At 40.1% G+C, this 22,517-nt stretch overlaps 1 protein-coding gene across 2 annotated transcripts in view; it reads left to right on the top strand.

Annotated features, from left to right (window-relative positions):
- LOC117410436 (calcipressin-2-like) overlaps positions 1-22,517 on the top strand; it is a 72,422-nt gene that overhangs the window by 21,619 nt on the left and 28,286 nt on the right. Inside the window, exon 1 of one of the 2 annotated variants that reach the window (XM_034016983.3) lies at positions 12,474-12,806. The exons of the other annotated variant lie outside the window; for it this stretch is intronic. Coding sequence (XP_033872874.1) covers positions 12,720-12,806 — 87 coding nt within the window. The 5' untranslated portion in view covers positions 12,474-12,719. Of the gene's footprint in view, positions 1-12,473; positions 12,807-22,517 lie in introns of those variants that run through there. 2 annotated transcript variants of the gene reach the window in all.

The following is a 22,517-nucleotide window of genomic DNA, read 5'->3' as shown; positions in this document are numbered from 1 at the left end:
CAGCCATCACTTTGCTGTTCTATGATGACATGAAGTGAATGTGGTGTTGTACATTATTATCCTCCATCCGTATTGGATGAAATCCCCGGCAACAAGGATACTGTAGGAGGGGTCTTACGTATATCTGGAAAACCGTTCAGCCAATTGGGATGAAACTTGGTATTAACATTATTTTTCATACGTTATTGGGAGTGTCAGATTGTGAGGTGTCTGTATATCCGCCCGTCTGTTTTTACATGTATCCTGAGAATACAAGAAGTTATTCCACGTGCTGTGAATCAGTTATTTTAATATACTGCACTTTACCATGATACTAACACCTCATCTACTTATCTAATGACATCTGGGGCTTAAATACCAATTATCCAACTGTCAACTATTCATTGATATCTATTTTTCTATACTGTTCTGTATATACTTATATATGTCATGATCATCACCTTTTTCTTAATACTGATAGGTCTAATTCTGAATGAACAGCCGTGTCGGGGTTGTATGTTGTTGTCGTTATTGTTTAGGGAGTGTGGATAGGGTACAGTATTTGTCAACCTATACAGTGTTTGGCCTCACTTGAGTCTTTCAGCTGGTGACCTAATTGAAGCAGGACAAGCATGGGTCTGATTGCTGTCACCTGATAAGGCTGTATTTTCTCAGAACAGGTTACAAATGTATGTCTCTAGTTGCAAAAAGTAAATTTATAGAAAATGTAAATCCATACCTGGATCTGCCACCATTATTTGATTCAAAACATTTATCCAGGTTTCATTCCAAGTACCAAAGGGATTGAGAATTTACAGCTTAGTTGAAAATAAGACATATGACAAAATTGCACAGACCTGCTTGTGCCAAAAAACTGAAAGAAGCACTTCCCCTCACATTCCACCAAGCGCTTGAGGGATGGCTGGCACTCTTGCCATAAAGTTTCAAGTTTTTATTGACCTTGAGAAGATTTTGCAGTGTCTCTAGACAAAGAAATTGAAACATTTAGCACATAGCTGCCACTCGGCTTTATTATCTGGGAAATGGTAACTAAAATAAAATGTGAGTTTAAATAAGTCATTACAATGACAGCCAGTCGATTCACTCTGTCTTTCTTGTCTGGAACTGTCTAGAAGAAATATAATGCTTTAAGCTCATAGGACCCTATTTAGCAACGTTCGCAAACCCCTAAGGCAATCGCAAAACACTTTTGCGGACAGTTAGCGCACCAGAATCAGGCACACGTGTGGGCAAACAGACTTTGCCCACATATGTGATTTAGCAACATGTGTTTTCTTGCCCACTTGGCAAGTTAGCATCAGCGCTTGACATGGGCTGAACTTGGGCAGTGTCCTCATTTAAATACAAATGGAACGATTTAGCAAACCATCAACAGTGTTAGCGTTTGCGTTTTCAGTAGACATGTTAAAATCAGGTCGAAACTGTGCGCAGATTACATGGTCGACTGTAAATACCAGTGAAACTACCAGGGAAGCAGGCAAAGAAAAGAGAGAGAAAAAAGAGAAATAAAAGAAATATGGAGTGCGCACTGGATTAATGTGATTCTTTGTAATGTGATTTTGTATCAGTTGTAAGTCCCCCTGGATAAGGGCGTCTGCTAAGAAATTAATAATAATAATAATAATAATAATAATAATAATAATAATAATAATAATAATAATAATAATAATAATTTCTACGTGGCCAGACAAAGACTGGAGGAGAAGACGTCCCCAAATATTTAAAAGTCATCTGTCTTTTCTGAGCCTGTCTGACAAACAATGTATGCAGCAATTTCACCTCTACAGACAATCACTGACATCTGCCAACAGCTTCAGGCTGACCTGGAAGGAGACATGCGGAGAGCACACTATTTGCTTGTAGCACTGCAGTACACGCACCAACACAGAATAGGTACTTCTACGTAAATCGTAAGGGGACCTATTCTGTCAACGTGCAAGTAGTGTGTGATCTGTGATGCTAACAACTACATCACAAATGTGTATGCAAACTATCGTTGCTCCGCTCATGACTAGTTTATCCTCGTTAATTCGCAGGTGGCAGCTGCGTTTCAGCGGTATGACAGAGAAGCTGGTTGATAGGGGACAACGGGTATCCACTGAAGCAGTGGCTACTGAGACTGCTGCTCAACCCCACGACCCCTGCCGAAGGTATAATCATACCTTTAAATGTGCTTGTACTGTAATTGAGCGAACATTTGGAATCCTCAAAACGTGATTCCGATGTTTGGATGTCTCTGGGGGAACAACAGTGCACTCCTCAGAAGGTCAGCAATATCATCCTAGGTTGTTGTGTTTTACATAACATAGCTCCCGTAATGGACGTTGAACTTGCAGAGAAAGATTACAGGGTTTGAAGAAAGCAGATGCTGAACTTGAAGCCCCAATGTTGGAAGTTGCAGATGCTGCAAGTGCCAGGCAGGTCAGACAAAGCCTTTTAGACAGGGGTTCACAGGTACGCATGCGGACCAATAAAAAAATGCGGACTTTGTTATTGTTGTATAAGACGCAAATGCATACCATCAGTATATTTTTAACAGGAAAGCATTTATAATAAAGGCAGCAACGGTGCTCATGGTTCAAAGGTGAGTTATACATGCCTAACTTAAGGAAAACTCCTGATTCCAAAATTTTCGCCACCAACCCTGACCCAGACTCCATTGCTCGCTCGCTCGCTCACTCAGCAAGTGAAACAGAAAGAAATATTTATGTAACTTAATTTTGCTTATAGATTACTTTTTTTTATTTTGTAAGTATTCACTGTCCCCCCCCCCCCCAGACTGCTGAAAAAAAAAAGCCTAGCTTGAGGCGCTTGTGTCTTATTGGTTTCAAAATTCCCTCCGTTCGCTATCACAGACACACAGGTCCTCTTAAAGCAGGGGTGTCAAACTCCAGTCCTCGAGGGCCACAGGGTCTTCTGGTTTTATTCCAACTTAAGCTCTCAATTAACATAATTGATCTAACTATTTAATGCAATTGACATATTTAATATTTTTCAAGGTCTTTTACAGTTGATGGTTTTAAAAATGCCCTTGATTCAAGGTACAATACCTATGAAACATTTTGAGGCCTGAAGAGAAGCGGTTAAATGTGTCCAGTTAATCAAATAATTAGACCAATGAAGTAATTGAGAGCTCGGGTGGAACAAAAGCCAGAAGACACTGCGGCCCTCCAGGAACTGAGTTTGACACCCCTGTCTTAAAGGGAATGTTGAATCCTTACTGGTTGTAACCTTACTCCCCCCCACTATGCTTTGATTGGCTGGGTGCATGATTCGCTATTTGATGTCTGTTAGCCCACGCATGAGACCTTTAAATCACGTTTTTGTGCGCTATCGCAGCGCTTCGTAAACGCAGTCATTTTTGCCCTAGCGACAGCGGCTGCGCACATATTTTGCTAAATAGGACCCATAGTCTCTGCAGTATGGTCTTGATCTAAACTAGAGCTGGGCCTAGTCTAAAGCACCGAGCTGGTGACTGGGAACAGTTCATGCAGCTACACTAGGTGAAAATAAATATAACAGCTAACCAGCAACACTGTAGGCACATAGCCCATGTGAAACCTACAATGTATTGGTAATATGTATTAGAATTAGTTAAGATTTACTGGATTTTTTTTGTTGTTGTAATTTCTGCCCTTTTAAAGCCGTAGTTCCCCATATTAATATAAATTTCATCCACAAAATAGAATTGCTTGGTGCATTTAACTCAACGAACTACAAATGTAAGCGGATCCATTATTCAATCAAATCTGCTCAGTGTACGAGATGCTCGGAAGAAGAAGAAAACGCCTTGCCATTGATGTGCCTTGTATCAATATCAAATGTAACACTGTGAACTCACCTGATTATACCATTGGCCAATTGAATTTGCATCACTTTAGCATGATAGATTGGCTTTCCACAGTAACGCTGAGTGTGTATGGATGGCTGGCGATCAATTAGCCTAGACTTCCCAGTGGATCAAGTTGTGAAAGAAGGAGTGCAGGATAAGCCATTTCTCCATCTGTCACCCTTTGAGCAGAAATACCATTCTCCTGCTACATCTTCTACAAGGAACTGTGTGTTTTAGCTCAGGGATGCAAAACATAAATTAATTTGACTAGATAAAAAAAGAAAATCATTTTCAGCACTCATAGTTTAAGGAACAGTACAGTATGTTTACCAGCAATAAGCTGTGTCGCTGAGCAAGTTATTATTATTATTATTATTATTATTATTATTATTATTATTATTATTATTATTATTATTATTATTATTTATTAGCAGACACCCTTATCCAGGGTGACTTTCAAGATATCACATTATTTTTACATACAATTACCCATTTATACAGTTGGGTTTTTACTGGAGCAATCTTGGTAAAGTATCTAACTCAAGGGTACAGCAGCACTGTCCCCCACCTGGGATTGAACCCACGACGCTCCGGTCAAGAGTCCAGAGCCCTAACTACTACTTCACACTGCTGTTATGTTTTTATATCTTCTACAAAAGCTAATCTTCAAGTCTTGGTGTAATTTATTTTATGAAAAAAAACACATCATCAATAGAATGCACACATTTCATTTTAAAAGTTATGATTGTTCTACTGGATAGGAGGCTGTGTGGTCCAGTGGTTAAAGAAAAGGGCTTGTAACCAGGAGGTCCCCGGTTCAAATCCCACCTCAGCCACTGACTCATTGTGTGACCTTGAGCAAGTCACTTAACCTCATTGTGCTCCGTCTTTCGGGTGAGACGTAATTGTAAGTGACTCTGCAGCTGATGCATAGTTCACACACCCTAGTCTCTGTAAGTCGCCTTGGATAAAGGTGTCTGCTAAATAAACAAATGACAATAATAATTGTTGTAAAGGGTTTCTGCCATGACTGACACCATTGGTACATTGCTCATTTAAAATATTTTGCATACGTTTCAAGAAGAGACGAGAAGATATACTCAGGGACACCAAGATCATTTGTAAGCAAGGGACCTATGTGGGGTAAAACAGGAAACAAACTGTTAATCTCCAATCATTCTGGATTTATTTATCTGTCCCAGCACTTCTTTATAGGGCAGCAGTGTGGAGTAGTGGTTAGGGCTCTGGACTCTTGGCCGGAGGGTCGTAGGTTCAATCTCAGGTGGGCGACAGTGCTGCTGTACCCTTGAGCAAGTTACTTTACCTAGATTGCTCCAGTAAAAACCCAACTGTATAAATGGGTAATTGTATGTAAAAATAATGTGTAGAAATAATGTAATTGTATGTAAAAATTATGTGATGTCTTGTAACAGTTGTAAGTCGCCCTGGATAAGGGTGTCTGCTAAGAAATAAATAATATATTAACCATTTAGGTTTTAGATTAACCTACATGAAACCAGTAAATGTGTTTTTTTGTTTGTTTGTTTTTTCCCCCAACTATTTGCCCTGCAGCAAACCATCAGATTCCAACTTTCCTGCACGATTGTAAAACAACTGAGGCATGAATGTACAGAAAGAAAGATCTCGCTAGCCGTTATAATGTTTTTGCTTAATCTAACACATATTCTCATAGTAGATGGAAGATAAGATGCAGCCCTTTTTAACAAGAGTTAAAGATTTGGACTGCTTCCATTTATCGCACAAGCTATAGCTTTCTCTGTCATCTGATAGAGGTGCACTCTTGACTCTTTGTATTGAGCTTCTCTATGTAGGGGAACAGTCCTTGGGTCTCAGCTTGCATTACCCATGGATCAGAGATGAGACCCTCATTGCTGGATATGGCTTGTCATAATTTATTACTTTCTTTTGCTATTCTTACTATGTATCCTTTAGCTCAGACACAGGTTGTGGGGGAAGGGCCAAACTAGACCAGCCCCAGCTAGACTGCCTGTAACTGAAGAAATAAACTGGATTAGATGAATTATAATAGTTCATATATATATATATATATATATATATATATATATATATATATATATATATATATATATATATATATATATATTACTACCTTCGAATTCCTGGCCAGCGAACGAACCGTTGAACCCAGCACTACTTTATTTAGTGGTGATTTTTTATGGGAAGTAGGTATTCATGGAGCTTCGGGTGGTTCACCATGAACAAGTGTTCCTTCTATGCAAGTCATCTTTATTATTAATTAGCAATTTAGCAGATGCTTTTATCCAAAGCGACTTACAGAGACTAGGGGGTGAACTGTGCATAAACAGCTACTGCTGCAGAGTCACTTATAATAGGACCTCGGTTTTACGTCTCATCCAAAGGACAGAGCACAAGGAGGTTAAGTGACTTGCTCAGGGTCACACACAGTGAGTCAGTGACTGAGCCGGGATTTGAACAAGGAACCTCCTGGTATCAAGCCCTTTTCTTTAACCACTGGACTGCCAAGCCTCATATTCCATTAGCAAAACAGACAGCCCTGCTGTATCTGTAGTTAAGGTAAAAGGTAAGTCAAAGAGACTGGAATTCATATGTTACCTTAGAATGATTGAGTGTTTGAGAAGTTATGGATCATCTATGGTTTAACTGTATGTCTGAGTATCCAAAGGTTTCAGAATCTGAATCCCTTCCTCACAGTTCTTTCCATATCAGACAATATTATCTCTATTGGAGAGACGGCTACTACGTGATCTGCCAAGAAAAAGATCTCCATATCTCAGGGAGGTCATTTTTTAAAATCTGGAAACAGATTTAGAGACGTCACTCTTACTCACCCTCCACTCAAACTAAAGTGCAGCTTCAGTGGGGCAGGTGGATGAGTGCTTTTTTTGCCAAGGGGTATGTTTTTGCATCATTTTCTTTACTAATAGCTACAGTTTTTTATTATTATTACCTTATGTATGAACTATAGATGAAGCAACTTGCTACAATATTTTTTGAGTAACCTAAAAACTTGAATGGTTGTAAAATGGTATCACATGGATAAAATCTCATACTGAGTCTTATGAAGAGAGCTCTGAACCTCTAGCTAATCCATGTGCTATTCTTAAGTCAAATAAGCTTTTCAGGGCTACTTCTCAGCAGTTTTCACTTAATAAGAATTGCTTAGTAGAACAGTTTTTAAACGGCCCCTTAGAAAGCTCTTGAGGCCTTGTGAACATGAAGTCCAGCTTTTGGACTTGTTGACATCGAAATCTGCACTTGTGTCCCTCCTTGGCATTGTACCTGTCATTACAATCAGACATACGCAAAGGGCCCTGTTTAATCAATTGAGCAGACCAGCTGCCTTGCAATGGTACTCAGAGAATTAGTACATTGAAAATGTTATCTAACTTGTTTTCAAATCATCTTGTTTTGCAATCCACAGGTTTCTTTCAGTTGGTTATGATGATAAATCAGCCTGCAACGACTGCTTACATATAGACAGTTTGCAGGGTAAATGCAGCTCTCAGTGCTTCAGTGTAACACATGGGATAATTACCAGTAAACCAAAACAGAGTAAAAAAAACGAAACAGAGTTCCTATATATTATCAGATATTATCCTGTGCTTTTAGATGAGCATATTCTTTTACACAATGCATAGTTACCTGTAGCTATGCCTTACAAATAAGCAGGTGATGGATCAATTGGCAAGTCTCCTTAAAATAGGAGTTCTTAGCAGATGAAGATTAGTAAATACTTATTTTACTTCCCTGGATTATGAGCTAAACTTGTTACATGATTCTTATGCAAGATTGTACATAACACACATCCAAATATCATCTCTCTTTTTAAAACTCCTCTATTTGAGATACTGGTTTCCATACTTGGTACACACATTCTCAACAATAAAACACTGTTTATTTCTGTCACTGTGCGTCAATCCTCTAAAGAGCAACCATTGCTTTATATTATTTTTTAACATTTACAAAATGTATGGACTTCTGGTAAGTGCAGTATACAGTAGTAGCAGTGTAGTACCAATAGTTCTACCAAGGTTAGTAGCTCCTATTTTTAAAGGTTGTTTCCTTATTGATAACAGCTTTGTATGTGTTGCATATAAAATGCTATTAGTATTACAAAAACACTGTGTGGGAGTTCCCCTCATTTATATTTCGGGTTTGTTGCTGCTATTTTCAAACTCTTTCCTTTCCTGATCATTAAATAAATCCATCCTCCCTTTTGCCATACCCAGTTTGTTGTGTCTTTACACCATCTTAAAAAGTTTCAAAGTAAAAAGCTTAGCAATAAATCTCAACTCCTAAAATGTAAAAATAAAACTGACAGTGTTTCAAAACAGAAATAACTCACAATGTTAATATGGGCCTTGTAAAAGGCACCTGCTGTAATACACGTGATATATCATTACGTTTTATTTACTGGTACCGATGCTGCAGGTGCTGCAAACTGCTGGATGCAGTCAGTTCTTAGTAAATCATTGTGTAAATGCTTCAACTTTGTACCAATCAAAAGCATTCGAATTGATGCATTTTATCTCTGTGCAAATGGTAAATGTTAAATGTTTTTTTCAAACTATAAATATTACTATTTTTGTGCAAATTACCTACTTACAGCAAATAAAAAAATGTGGGTGATACATTAAATCTTTTTCAAAGCAATATCACATCATATTGTAGCAGGGGCTATTAACCTTTTTATAAATACCTTTTTACACACACACACACACACACACACACACACACACACACACACACAGTGCTCCCTCGCTATAACGCGGGTCTCGGGGGACACACAATATGGTTATAACCGAAGAGCGTTATAAACGGGGGAGGGGGTGGGGGGCGCCGCAGGACACATAACACACATCTCACTAAAATACAAAATAAAATAACTCCCTCTATAATGCACATATAGTGAAGCAAAAATGTAACTTTCTGTGAATTAACCATGCATAAAGCACCATGTAATCAACTCTATATAACATTCCTACTCGTAATCAACTCTATATAACATTCCTACTCGTAATCAACTCTATATAACATTCCTACTCGTAATCAACTCTATGTAACATTCCCACTCGTGGATCATTTTAATTGGCAGTTTTTAAACTAAATAGCCTGGCTAAACGGCGGTCGGGGTTTCAGTTCGAAGCGACAGACAAGCAAACCAAGTGTGAGAAGGAGAGCGGGTCGGGCGAGGGGAAGGGGGTATGGGCTCTCCCCAGGTTCAGCTGCCAGAGCAGGGCTGAAGCGTCTCGTCTCCCGGAGAAAGCCGCAGCTCCTCTCACAGCAAAAAAAGTAAATTCCGTACATTAGGAAAGATGACCACATGATAGGCCTAATATTTATTTAGTTATAAAACAAATGCTAAATAAGATGTCTGTGTTATAAAGTGCCTGCACAGCTTTTCTTCAGATATTGTATCAAAAGGGAAAGACTGAAATGGAAGTTAAACTGAAAAGTTGTTTACAGTTTGAACAACACCGGTATTGTATTTACTGTAGAAATATTGCACGAATCACTAGTATAGGGAATTGGGGGACATGCTGTAGGAGCGTTATATCCGAGGTGCGTTATAATTGAGAGCCTTATAGCGAGGAAGCACTGTGTGTATATATATATATATATATATATATATATATATATGTATGTGTGTGTGTGTATATATTTATAGTGGCGTGGTAGAGCCACGATAGGTAGGGTTGAGTAGGCAGTTTAATATTAAACCCCAATTTCTGTACTTTAATAACTTTGACCCCGTCAAATTTGGATGTGTGGTCCCTTTGGTTAGACCTCTTGATGTGTTCCATTTCGTTCTGCTCAGATATGCGGATTCCGAGATCCAGAAAGTGATTTTTTTTTTTTTTAATTCTGTGTTTTTTGCTGTTTGTTTTTTTTTGTTTGTTTTTGTCAGTCTCCAGCTCCAAAATGGTTTGGAATTTTTGTTTGACAATTTTAGGGTACAAGGGGACTGGCCCAGAATAGTGCCTTTTTCTGGTTTGGTGAAAAAATATGAATCTGTTCCCGAGTTATAGGGATTTTTAAATTTTGGTTATGCTGTTCGTCTTAACTGATAATGGCTGTCTGTGGTTGCGTGTGTTGACTTGCCCCTTCCACTGCATGTAAGGGGGTGGGAGGGAATGCAGAGCTAGGGTTAAAAACCCTAACATCACATTTCCCTACTTTTATCATTTTAATATCAACCCTAACGGATGCATTAACAAAGTTATTTGCAAAGAATATATATAAGAATTACAATACCCTTTGAATACTGCAGATACCATACAGTTTCTGCTCTGGTTAATAAATGCCTACATGGTTTCCACATGCTGCAGGGGTGTTTGACGTCAGCAGGGCCTTTCATCAGACAGCTCATTAATCATATTCAGATGTAAGATCACACTCTGCAGCTTCCACTCACTGCAGCCATTTAAGAAATAGTAAGGCAGTGCATTACCCATAAAGTATGTTATAAGACTATGACTTTGGAATGCCGTCAGTGACATGGCTTTTCACAATACTCACTTTCAATATTTAAAAGACCGCGATTCTGGTTATCTGCACCTCTTTTAAGGGCAGAAAGGACAGGCATCCTTGCAAATTGAACAGTAATTATTTGTGTTTTACATGATTAAAATTTTAATATATTTATAAAAAATATATATATAGACAAAATGATTATTCATGAAACATATATTTAGTTCTAAATTACCTAGTGTGTTTGTCTGTATTTACTACAAATCTAGCACTGCACTACAGTACGTATGTTTCCTGATCAAAATCATTTATGTTCTCCTAACTACATATTTTATAAATATGGACTGGAATATGAAATTGTAACACTGATGCTGTATGTAATTTAAAACTATGACATTCAATAATCTGTAGGGGTAGTGCAGCAAACTAATCTTGTGCTGTTGATATGAGGTAGTTTTATAATTCCCCCAGAATAGCATATGAAAGTCTATTACAGACGTGTCCGTTTTTTGGTTCTTTGCTAGTATGGGCACTATTCTCTCTATTGATAGCATTATCAGTAAATTACACAAGAGCAGATGCGTTCTGGTTTGTGCCAGAACCGGCAAGGTGGAGAAAAGTGGAACCAACCATATGTATCAAGATGTTAATGTCACAAAACCAAATGTGTGGGGTTTTTTTTTTTTTTTTTAATAATATTAAACACAAACACCAGTTTGTGAGTGATTTACGGGAGCATGAGGTTGCATGATTACACAGCAAAGGGTCTATTTTAATCTGGTGGCTTTCAGTACTCCTGCATTTTCACTGTTTATTAAGTATTCTGCTGTTTATCCCTTCTAAATACAATTGAAAGAGGCTGCCCATTTTTTTAGGCATTTCTGGCAGGTAGGGATATTAAGACTCACCACTGTTTTAGAATACTGCGATTGTTCTAGTATGAACTGCTTCGCAAGAGAGTTTCAAACTTTGTTTTCAATGGATATTTCATCCAGAACTTGAAAAACTCAGTTGCAAAATGTAGCCTATAGTAATACTAAAAAGAGACCTATAGTATAATCACAAATGTGTTGATTAGAAGTTATCTTTTGTGTTATAGAAATTGTTTAATTGTAATATAGTACTACTGTAGATTATAGAGTTATAATGGATTTCTCATTATCTGAAGGGGAGCTATTGTTTTTCAGAACTGTACAGTAGTTATTTTGACATTCCAGGATGACAGTCAACTCTTATTGACTTTTTCTTTCACACAGTCATTTGCGTTGCATGGTAATCTATTTTGAAACCTTGTTTCTCTTGACTGAGTGACCTGAGTGGAAGCTGTGATTGTTTTGCGTGTGAGTGCCTTTGTGTTTTTTGACATCCTAGGAGGGGAGTCAGTTCTTATTCATGTCAAAGTTGGTTTACTTTTTTTTTTTTACTGAAAATGTTGTACAGTTATGTTGTTATCTCTCAGCCTCATTCTATATAGAGTCCTGGTAATTTCCAGCATATTATGCAAATTGATAAAATTAAAAAACATCAAAGGGAAGGACATTGTTTTAAATGGCTTATTCACATAAAACATGAACAGATTATATGTTATATCCATTTTCTTTTTTACTGTCACTAAGCTTTAAACAAATTGTTTCTTACAAATGTAATTTTTCTTTCATACATCCTTATCACAAATGAAAAACGAATAACCTGTCACTGGTTTTGCATTGTAATACGTTTTTTAACCCTGCCATTTCTTGACTGAGTGAAAAGATATTCCTTACTTGGCCCTCAAAGATTGTGAATGTAAATTATACATTCCCCTAAAGCTGAAGTCTTTATGTATATTGTACAGAATAAAAACAAAAGTATTTTTTTTTCACCCCCTAGCTAAAGCACTCCAGCAAAAGCTGAGGCTAAGACTCAATTCCGTAACAAATGCTGCCTGAATTAATTGGTTTGAAGTCAGATTTGGCACATAATCATGTTCAACTGAATCCCCTCCAGTTAGAAAATAAGCCTTAAAAACTAGATCTTGCTGATGTCAGCCTGGCAGTGATGTCATTGCACAGAGAGAGAGGGAGGGGCAAGGGAGGTGGGAGGTGGGAGGTGGGGGGATGGGAGATGGAGGTGGGGGGGGGGGGCTCCAGTGCTGCTGCTGCTCTGTTGTGAGACTGCTTGCTTTGAACAGAGCAGGGATAGAGCTAACAACTTCAGAGATCAGACAGTTGTAGGGATTCAGGCTTCACACAGTACAAGTGGTAATATCAGTGCACTTTAGTAACAGCATCCAAACACTGTTCGAATTTAGGGAAGGCGTTCTAGAGCATAGAAGGTTGTGATAAATAAAAGCTGTGTGTGTTTTTTTTTTTTTTTAAAAGCTACATAGCAGTTTCTGTAAGTTGAAAAAAGAATGCCTGCACTGAGCATGGATTGTGATATCTCCACTTTGATTGCCTGTGTTGTGGATGTGGAGGTGTTCACCAGTCAGGAAGTCAAGGTAGGTGCATGAAAAAAGAAAGACAGTAGCCTTCCTAACACGCTGTGAGAGGGGTGGTTTCATTTTGTTCAGTATAAGTGGTTTCTCAGGTTTTACATTTTTTTTATTATTAGTTAAAAAAATTTTGTTTGAGCATAATCCCTTTTTGTACTGTTTTTTTTATGCAAATACCTTCATGTTATAAACTGCATGTAAAGTATACATTTATATAGTTTAGATAACCACTATCCATACTAAACTTCAGAAATCTCTTAAATAAAAGATGTGAATTTGTATTAACAAAGCAGAGCAATTTTATCAAAATCAATGTTGTGTACAACCTGCAAAATAAATGAATGCCAAACTAAATACCTTGAAGGACATATCTGTTTGGCATAGATTCGTAATGTAGAGTTCATGAAACATACTGTACAAAATATAATACATGCACATCCTATTGTAAAATCTTGCAATCAAAAATATGTAGTGAAATTTGACTATCTATTTAAATGTCCAGCATGCTGGATGGGATGTAACCTCAGGTTCCACATGATAGAGGAAAGGTGATACAGAAGAGCTGAAATAGGGGAAGTGATTCAGGAGAGTTGATACAGGGGAAGCGATACAGGAGAGTTGATACAGGGGAAGCGATACAGGAGAGTTGATACAGGAGAGTTGATACAGGGGAAGCGATTCAGGAGAGTTGATACAGGGGAAGCGATACAGGAGAGTTGATACAGGGGAAGCGATACAGGAGAGTTGATACAGGGGAAGCGACACAGGAGAGTTGATACAGGAGAGTTGATACAGGAGAGTTGATACAGGAGAGTTGATACAGGGGAAGCGATACAGGAGAGTTGATACAGGGGAAGCGATACAGGAGAGTTGATACAGGGGAAGTGATTCAGGAGAGTTGATACAGGGGAAGCGATACAGGAGAGTTGATACAGGAGAGTTGATACAGGAGAGTTGATACAGGGGAGGTGATACAGGAGAGTTGATACAGGGGAAGCGATACAGGAGAGTTGATACAGGAGAGTTGATACAGGGGAGGTGATACAGGAGAGTTGATACAGGGGAAGCGATACAGGAGAGTTGATACAGGGGAAGCGATACAGGAGAGTTGATACAGGGGAAGCGATACAGGAGAGTTGATACAGGGGAAGCGATACAGGAGAGTTGATACAGGGGAAGTGATTCAGGAGAGTTGATACAGGGGAAGTGATTCAGGAGAGTTGATACAGGGGAAGCGATACAGGAGAGTTGATACAGGGGAAGCGATACAGGAGAGTTGATACAGGGGAAGCAATACAGGAGAGGTGATACAGGGGAAGCGACACAGGAGAGTTGATACAGGGGAAGCGATACAGGAGAGTTGATACAGGGGAAGCGACACAGGAGAGTTGATACAGGGGAACGATACAGGAGAGTTGATACAGGGGAAGCGACACAGGAGAGTTGATACAGGGGAACGATACAGGGGAGGTGATACAGGGGAAGCGATACAGGAGAGTTGATACAGGGGAAGCGACACAGGAGAGTTGATACAGGGGAAGCGATACAGGAGAGTTGATACAGGGGAAGTGATTCAGGAGAGTTGATACAGGGGAAGCGATACAGGAGAGTTGATACAGGGGAAGCGACACAGGAGAGTTGATACAGGGGAACGATACATGGGAGGTGATACAGGGGAAGCGATACAGGAGAGTTGATACAGGGGAAGCGACACAGGAGAGTTGATACAGGGGAACGATACAGGGGAGGTGATACAGGAGAGTTGATACAGGGGAAGCGATACAGGAGAGTTGATACAGGGGAAGCGATACAGGAGAGTTGATACAGGGGAAGCGACACAGGAGAGTTGATACAGGAGAGTTGATACAGGAGAGTTGATACAGGGGAAGCGATACAGGAGAGTTGATACAGGGGAAGCGATACAGGAGAGTTGATACAGGGGAAGCGATACAGGAGAGTTGATACAGGGGAAGTGATTCAGGAGAGTTGATACAGGGGAAGCGATACAGGAGAGTTGATACAGGAGAGTTGATACAGGGGAGGTGATACAGGAGAGTTGATACAGGGGAAGCGATACAGGAGAGTTGATACAGGAGAGTTGATACAGGGGAGGTGATACAGGAGAGTTGATACAGGGGAAGCGATACAGGAGAGTTGATACAGGGGAAGCAATACAGGAGAGTTGATACAGGGGAAGTGATTCAGGAGAGTTGATACAGGGGAAGCGATACAGGAGAGTTGATACAGGGGAAGTGATTCAGGAGAGTTGATACAGGGGAAGCGATACAGGAGAGTTGATACAGGGGAAGCGATACAGGAGAGTTGATACAGGGGAAGCGATACAGGAGAGTTGATACAGGGGAAGTGATACATGAGAGTTGATACAGGGGAAGTGATTCAGGAGAGTTGATACAGGGGAAGTGATACATGAGAGTTGATACAGGGGAAGTGATACAGGAGAGTTGATACAGGGGAACGGTACAGGGGAGGTGATACATGAGAGTTGATACAGGGGAAGCGATACAGGAGAGTTGATACAGGGGAAGCGATACAGGAGAGTTGATACAGGGGAAGTGATACAGGAGAGTTGATACAGGGGAAGTGATTCAGGAGAGTTGATACAGGGGAACGGTACAGGGGAGGTGATACATGAGAGTTGATACAGGGGAAGCGATACAGGAGAGTTGATACAGGGGAAGCGATACAGGAGAGTTGATACAGGGGAAGTGATTCAGGAGAGTTGATACAGGGGAAGCGATACAGGAGAGTTGATACAGGGGAAGCGATACAGGAGAGTTGATACAGGGGAAGTGATACAGGAGAGTTGATACAGGGGAAGCGATTCAGGAGAGTTGATACAGGGGAAGTGATACAGGAGAGTTGATACAGGGGAAGTGATTCAGGAGAGTTGATACAGGGAAAGTGATACATGAGAGTTGATACAGGGGAAGTGATACAGGAGAGTTGATACAGGGGAACGGTACAGGGGAGGTGATACATGAGAGTTGATACAGGGGAAGCGATACAGGAGAGTTGATACAGGGGAAGCGATACAGGAGAGTTGATACAGGGGAAGTGATTCAGGAGAGTTGATACAGGGGAAGCGATACAGGAGAGTTGATACAGGGGAAGTGATACAGGAGAGTTGATACAGGGGAAGCGATACAGGAGAGTTGATACAGGGGAAGCGATACAGGAGAGTTGATACAGGGGAAGCGATACAGGAGAGTTGATACAGGGGCAGTGATACATGAGAGTTGATACAGGGGAAGCGATTCAGGAGAGTTGATACAGGGGAAGCGATTCAGGAGAGTTGATACAGGGGAAGTGATTCAGGAGAGTTGATACAGGGGAAGCGATACAGGAGAGTTGATACAGGGGAAGTGATACATGAGAGTTGATACAGGGGAAGTGATACAGGAGAGTTGATACAGGGGAGGTGATACAGGAGAGTTGATACAGGGGAAGCGATACAGGAGAGTTGATACAGGGGCAGTGATACATGAGAGTTGATACAGGGGAAGCGATTCAGGAGAGTTGATACAGGGGAAGCGATTCAGGAGAGTTGATACAGGGGAAGCGATACAGGAGAGTTGATACAGGGGAAGCGACACAGGAGAGTTGATACAGGGGAACGATACAGGAGAGTTGATACAGGGGAAGCGACACAGGAGAGTTGATACAGGGGAACGATACAGGGGAGGTGATACAGGGGAAGCGATACAGGAGAGTTGATACAGGGGAAGCGACACAGGAGAGTTGATACAGGGGAAGCGATACAGGAGAGTTGATACAGGGGAAGTGATTCAGGAGAGTTGATACAGGGGAAGCGATACAGGAGAGTTGATACAGGGGAAGTGATACATGAGAGTTGATACAGGGGAAGTGATACAGGAGAGTTGATACAGGAGAGTTGATACAGGAGAGTTGATACAGGGGAAGCGATACAGGAGAGTTGATACAGGGGCAGTGATACATGAGAGTTGATACAGGGGAAGCGATTCAGGAGAGTTGATACAGGGGAAGCGATTCAGGAGAGTTGATACAGGGGAAGCGATACAGGAGAGTTGATACAGGAGAGTTGATACAGGGGAAGCGATACAGGAGAGTTGATACAGGGGAATGATACAGGAGAGTTGATACAGGGGAAGCGACACAGGAGAGTTGATACAGGGGAAGCGACACAGGGGAAGCGATACAGGAGAGTTGATACAGGGGAAGCGACACAGGAGAGTTGATACAGGGGAACGATACAGGAGAGTTGATACAGGGGAAGCGACACAGGAGAGTTGATACAGGGGAACGATACAGGGGAGGTGATACAGGGGAAGCGATACAGGAGAGTTGATACAGGGGAATGATACAGGAGAGTTGATACAGGGGAAGCGACACAGGAGAGTTGATACAGGGGAACGATACAGGAGAGTTGATACAGGGGAAGCGACACAGGAGAGTTGATACAGGGGAACGATACAGGGGAGGTGATACAGGGGAAGCGATACAGGAGAGTTGATACAGGGGAAGCGACACAGGAGAGTTGATACAGGGGAACGATACAGGGGAGGTGATACAGGAGAGTTGATACAGGGGAAGCGATACAGGAGAGTTGATACAGGGGAAGCAATACAGGAGAGGTGATACAGGGGAAGCGACACAGGAGAGTTGATACAGGGGAAGCGACACAGGAGAGTTGATACAGGGGAAGCGACACAGGAGAGTTGATACAGGGGAAGTGATACACGAGAGCTGATACAGTAGAAGTATTGCATTTTCTTTTCTTTTATAGAAACAGTTCTGTTTGATAGGAGGTTGTGACACATGCACACACAGAGACTTGATGAATGTGGAAACCTGTGGTGTTGCTTTGATTTCCAACAGTGGGGTCACAGATCATATAACTCCCCATGCAACCTCCACTCCCACAACACATCATTTATAAATATGTTTTATAAAGCAATACACAGGACATGTTATAAACTGTATATTTACAAATGTTTTTTAAATACTCTTCTTACAGGACACATGTTGAGAGATGTAATGTTTAATAATCATTTTTCTGTATTTATTTATTTATTTATTTATTTTGTTGGATATCATTTTGGAATCTAGCTTGTTATTAAAAACAACAGAATAACTGGCTGAATTGCACTGTTCCAGATCACATCATGTTCCTCAGTCGTGGAACAATTGCAGTACTCCATTAAGGTTCATGGTGTATCCTCTATTTAATTAGTGCAGTAGGAGGTGACTGTTCTTAGCAAGTACTACCTTATATTGATATCACATTATTTAGTATTACCTAAATAATGTGATATCTGTATAATGTGAAATAATGTATAATGTGAAATAATGTGATATCTTGTGACAATTGTAAGTCGCCCTGGGTAAGGGCGTCTGCTAATAAATAAATAAATAAATAATAATAATAATAATAATAATAATAATAATAATAATAATAATAATAATAATAATATTCCCAGGTATTTTTTGTACGTGAGTTTTCAAGTTATGAAAGGTATATTTCTGTTGTATTTTAACCTGATAATAATCCAATAGTTTGAAATCTTAAACTTTTAGCTGCTATGCTTGGTCATTGTTGGCTTACTGTTAATGTCACACATTTAAATGTCCAGGAAATTGCTTTGCACTCATGTCCCGAATGTTGGCCCACCCTGATGAGCTAATGTGACAAGGCGAGCCCTGTCGCTGGTTCCTGCGCAAATTTGTGCAGCTGGGACGCGGAACAGAAGACGCGTTCCTGGGCGACCAATTGAGCAGTTAGGCTCGCCGGGCGCTGAGCTGATCAGGGGGGTCCTAATTTGCCTGGGGGGAGTGCCCAGGGAGGCTGCGCAGAGCTCGAGGCCACTGCACGGCCATTGCTACACAGATGGGCACTGAGCAAAAGCTTGTGCTTGTTGACAGCGAGGAGGAAAGCATCCGCTCCGTAGGATTAAGTATTACAGAACCCTTCAACATTTGTGTTGTCATGTAAATCTGCATGTATGTGCGGCGTGTCAAGACCCAATGCTCTGTGTCTGCCTCATGACTGTTCAGTGACGACATGGGTGGTCTGCATGGTGTGGTACCGTTCAGCAGTGACTGTGTACATTTGAGGTCAAACAAGAACGGCCCAATAATCTCGTGGATTAGTCTCCGATCAGATAACACAGTTGCGTGTGTTCACACTTCCAGACAGGGGGAAGTGTGCTTCATCTGTCCACAGGATATTAGCAGGCCACTGGTCATCCGATTCCTGTAGTGCTCAGAACTGTCAACACATCTGATGAAATCCGCAGAGTTGAACGAAGAGCCTTACAAACAGTTTAATTGGGCAAATTCAAGTGGCGGGCGACAGCAAGTGCAACCTGTTTCCTCAAATTTTTGGATTAACGTGAATAGCAGTGGATGTTCTGCACTCTACAGTATTCCCTGAGAGCTGCCTCAGCATTGCTTCCTTTGCTGTAAAAAAATTTGACCAGTTCAGCTCTCTACACACTCAGTTTCATCTTGCTTGACTGAGCTGCCTTGTGAGTGACAGGACTATTTATACCCACAGTACTGTAGTATGGAACTATGCAACAGCAACCAGAGTGGCACCACCTAATGACAACAAATGTTTAGCAAATAAGGCATGGATAGTGAAAAGCGTTCTCTTATGGAATGTCGGTATGCTTTTTGGGTGATATATAGAACATTCCTTCAATGCTTTATCCACCAAATGTGATTGTCTGGGTTATTGTTCTGAAACACAAGTAGCTTGACAATGAGGCAGGCTGCACTTGCGGTTCTTCAACACAATCTAAAAACTCAGTATAAACGCAGTTTAAGAAAGCAGTACAGTATCAGTCATCACGCAAGGCCAAATTAGAACACTGACAAAAACATTCAAATATTTTTTAGACACATTTTGTCAAGTTGGGTCTTAAAGGACCCCAGTGATTCAGCATCAGCAACTTGACTAGGTAACACATTCCATACCATCACCACTGTGTGTAAAGAGGAGTCTCCTACCCACTGTCCTAAGTCTATCTCCATGTAGTTTACATCTGTATCCAATGGTTTCTGTGCTGCGCCTAAAGTATTGGTAGCTTTGTCAACTTCTTTTAAGATTTTAAATATCTTTTCTGGTGCACATCTTATCCAGCTTTTATCTTTCATCTGTATTTTGACTATTAGACATCAGAAACATTTTCTTCACTTGTAGAGCTCTGGCTTCAACAGCCTGAGCTGTATGACCGAACGTATGTTCAGGAAACAATACAATGTAATTCACCCCTATAGTCACCAATTCCTGTTCACAGCCCTTGGTAATGAAAGCAACTGCCATTCAGGGGAAAGGTGTATTAGATTTGTCAAATATTTCATGCAGACATCAGTAGTTCTCTGGCTTGCTGGAGCACAGCGGAATATCTTTATATGTAATCTTTGCTGTAGGTAAAGCCTCATTAAGTTTTGTGATGCTTCAGTGATTTTTCTACACCACTGCGGTTGTTTCAGATTCCTGTTTTATGCTGATCATGATAGACAAACAGTTTTTTTTTTTTTTACTATGCAGCTTTGGCAGAGACTATACTAATGTATTTATTTTCTATTATTCTTATTCTTATTATTCATTTTGCCTCTGTTTGCTGGCTTCCATGTTTAATGTTGTTTAATGTTGTTTAAAGGTGTAATAACAGAGGTTTGAAAAATGTTACTCTTATCTCTCATAAGCATCACAGCATTAGCAGCTCTCATTGTTTTGCTGTTGATCGTTTTGTTTCCCAGACTGTTTCACTTAGCGAAGCCCACTAGACCTGCCACAACACAGTACATCTGACCCAAGTGCTCTTCTTGTGTTTCATAGCCTTCTGAGTACAGCATGGAACGTGAGGGTATCACTGAGGTGGGGTTGTGTTACATGCAACCTAGGAAATGACTGTCTAGCACCCTGTTCAAAGTGGAAATAAAAAGAACAAAAAGGATTTGTAATAAGGTTGTAATTCTAATTACATGTATTTTGTTTTAGCATTAATTATGACTCTTAAGTATATCCAACTTTACGTCTGTGTGTTTTAATTGAAATAATTAATTAATATTAATTTAGTGCTGACTGTAGAGATACCTTCTGTTTTGACCAGCCATAAGAACAGAGAAAATGTCCACGTAGCATTCTGCTGGAGAAGATTTATATTTAACAAAGGTATGAAGAGCACAGCATGCAGAAAGGCCTCAGATACAGGGATCTGGTTTTGTTAAAGATGACTTAGTGTGTTCCTAATTAGAATGGCTAATTTTCTCTCCCTCATAGGGGCTCTGCTTTTGATTAGAAACAAGTCATTGTGTTGTTACATGTTATCTGTACTTTTAGAATTTATACTTTACTAGCCAATTTTAAGACATTTTTTGTTTTTTCTCTCTCTCTCGATTTAAAAGCAGCCAGTTACCAAATGCATGTCTGTTTGGCAAAAGATTGTAAATGTTGCATGCCAAGACAAACAAGCTCAGATGGTACAGAATGTAACTTCACTGCCTGCGTTTTGTCTGTGCTGTCACCAGAATAAGAGCTTTTCCTGAGATTGTCTTGGGAAGATCCCTGCTTATTTATATATGTTGGTATATATGTGTTTGGTTAACATACTGTACCTTATACAAATTTCATACTGCATATCATGTCTGTAGCCTTGTAGTGGTTGGAGTTAATTATTCTCACTGTTACCAATGCGCTATCTAAAATAAAGATTATTATTATTATTATTATTATTATTATTATTATTATTATAAGAAGTGTTTCTTGGTGGCCTGATTGAAATTAGACAGCATTTTAAACAGAGCCTTCTAAAAGCATTTTTCATTTGTTAGGTAGGTAAGGTATTGCAAAGTAACTGCTGCATGTTGAATGTAATGTTTAACTGTAATTTCATGGTTTACTAGAATTAGCCCTTGTTCTGGAAATGTTAGTAAAATATATACACATTTTGATTGATTCAGCATTTCCCCAACTGTAGAAATGACCCCCCCCCCCCCCCCCCCCTCCTGTTTGTTTACTTGACCATGTGTCAACCTTTCAATCCTTGCCTGGGAAATCATTTTCAGAAACACTGTGCACAAATTAACTTTTGGTGTTAAAATGTACTTGTCATATTTTTGCCAAAAAACACAAGCTCAGACTAATGTTGTTGACACGAAGCTGTCCAGTGTGTCTTTATTTAGGGTGGGAGATAGAATTCAACCTTTACGATTTGTCAGCATTCCAGTATATCCTGTGTTGTCTATAAATGTCATCCTATGCAGAGAATAATGCTTGCGGGTGGTGTTAGTATATTTACCTGTCTCTGTTTATGCCAGCAAGGGTCCTGTTTTGATGATTTAAATCAGTGGTTTTCAACCCCGATCCTGGGGACCCACTGTGTCTGCTGGTTTTCATTCTAGCTGAGCGCTCAGTTACTTAACCAAACCCTTCATTGAACCAATAATTTGCTTAATTAGATCTTTTAATTGTTTTCAGCTCTTAAACAGTTGCAAAGATCAAATTACTTCTAAAATGTTATAGCTACCTTGAAATCTGCAACTGTTTAAGAGCACAGGCGGTCCCCAGGACTGGGGTTGAAAACCACTGACTGAATAGACCCCATCAATCTGAATAGACCGCACTGTGTCTCTTCAGCAAATGGTTCAGACAGTTCAGTGCTAGATATGTTACATCTTGTGGCTCTTGTGTTGATTTAGTACTAATGA

Source organism: Acipenser ruthenus, chromosome 6, assembly GCF_902713425.1.
Source record: "Acipenser ruthenus chromosome 6, fAciRut3.2 maternal haplotype, whole genome shotgun sequence".
Taxonomy (NCBI): Eukaryota; Metazoa; Chordata; class Actinopteri; order Acipenseriformes; family Acipenseridae; genus Acipenser; species Acipenser ruthenus.
This window is presented reverse-complemented; position numbering and strand designations above follow the sequence as displayed.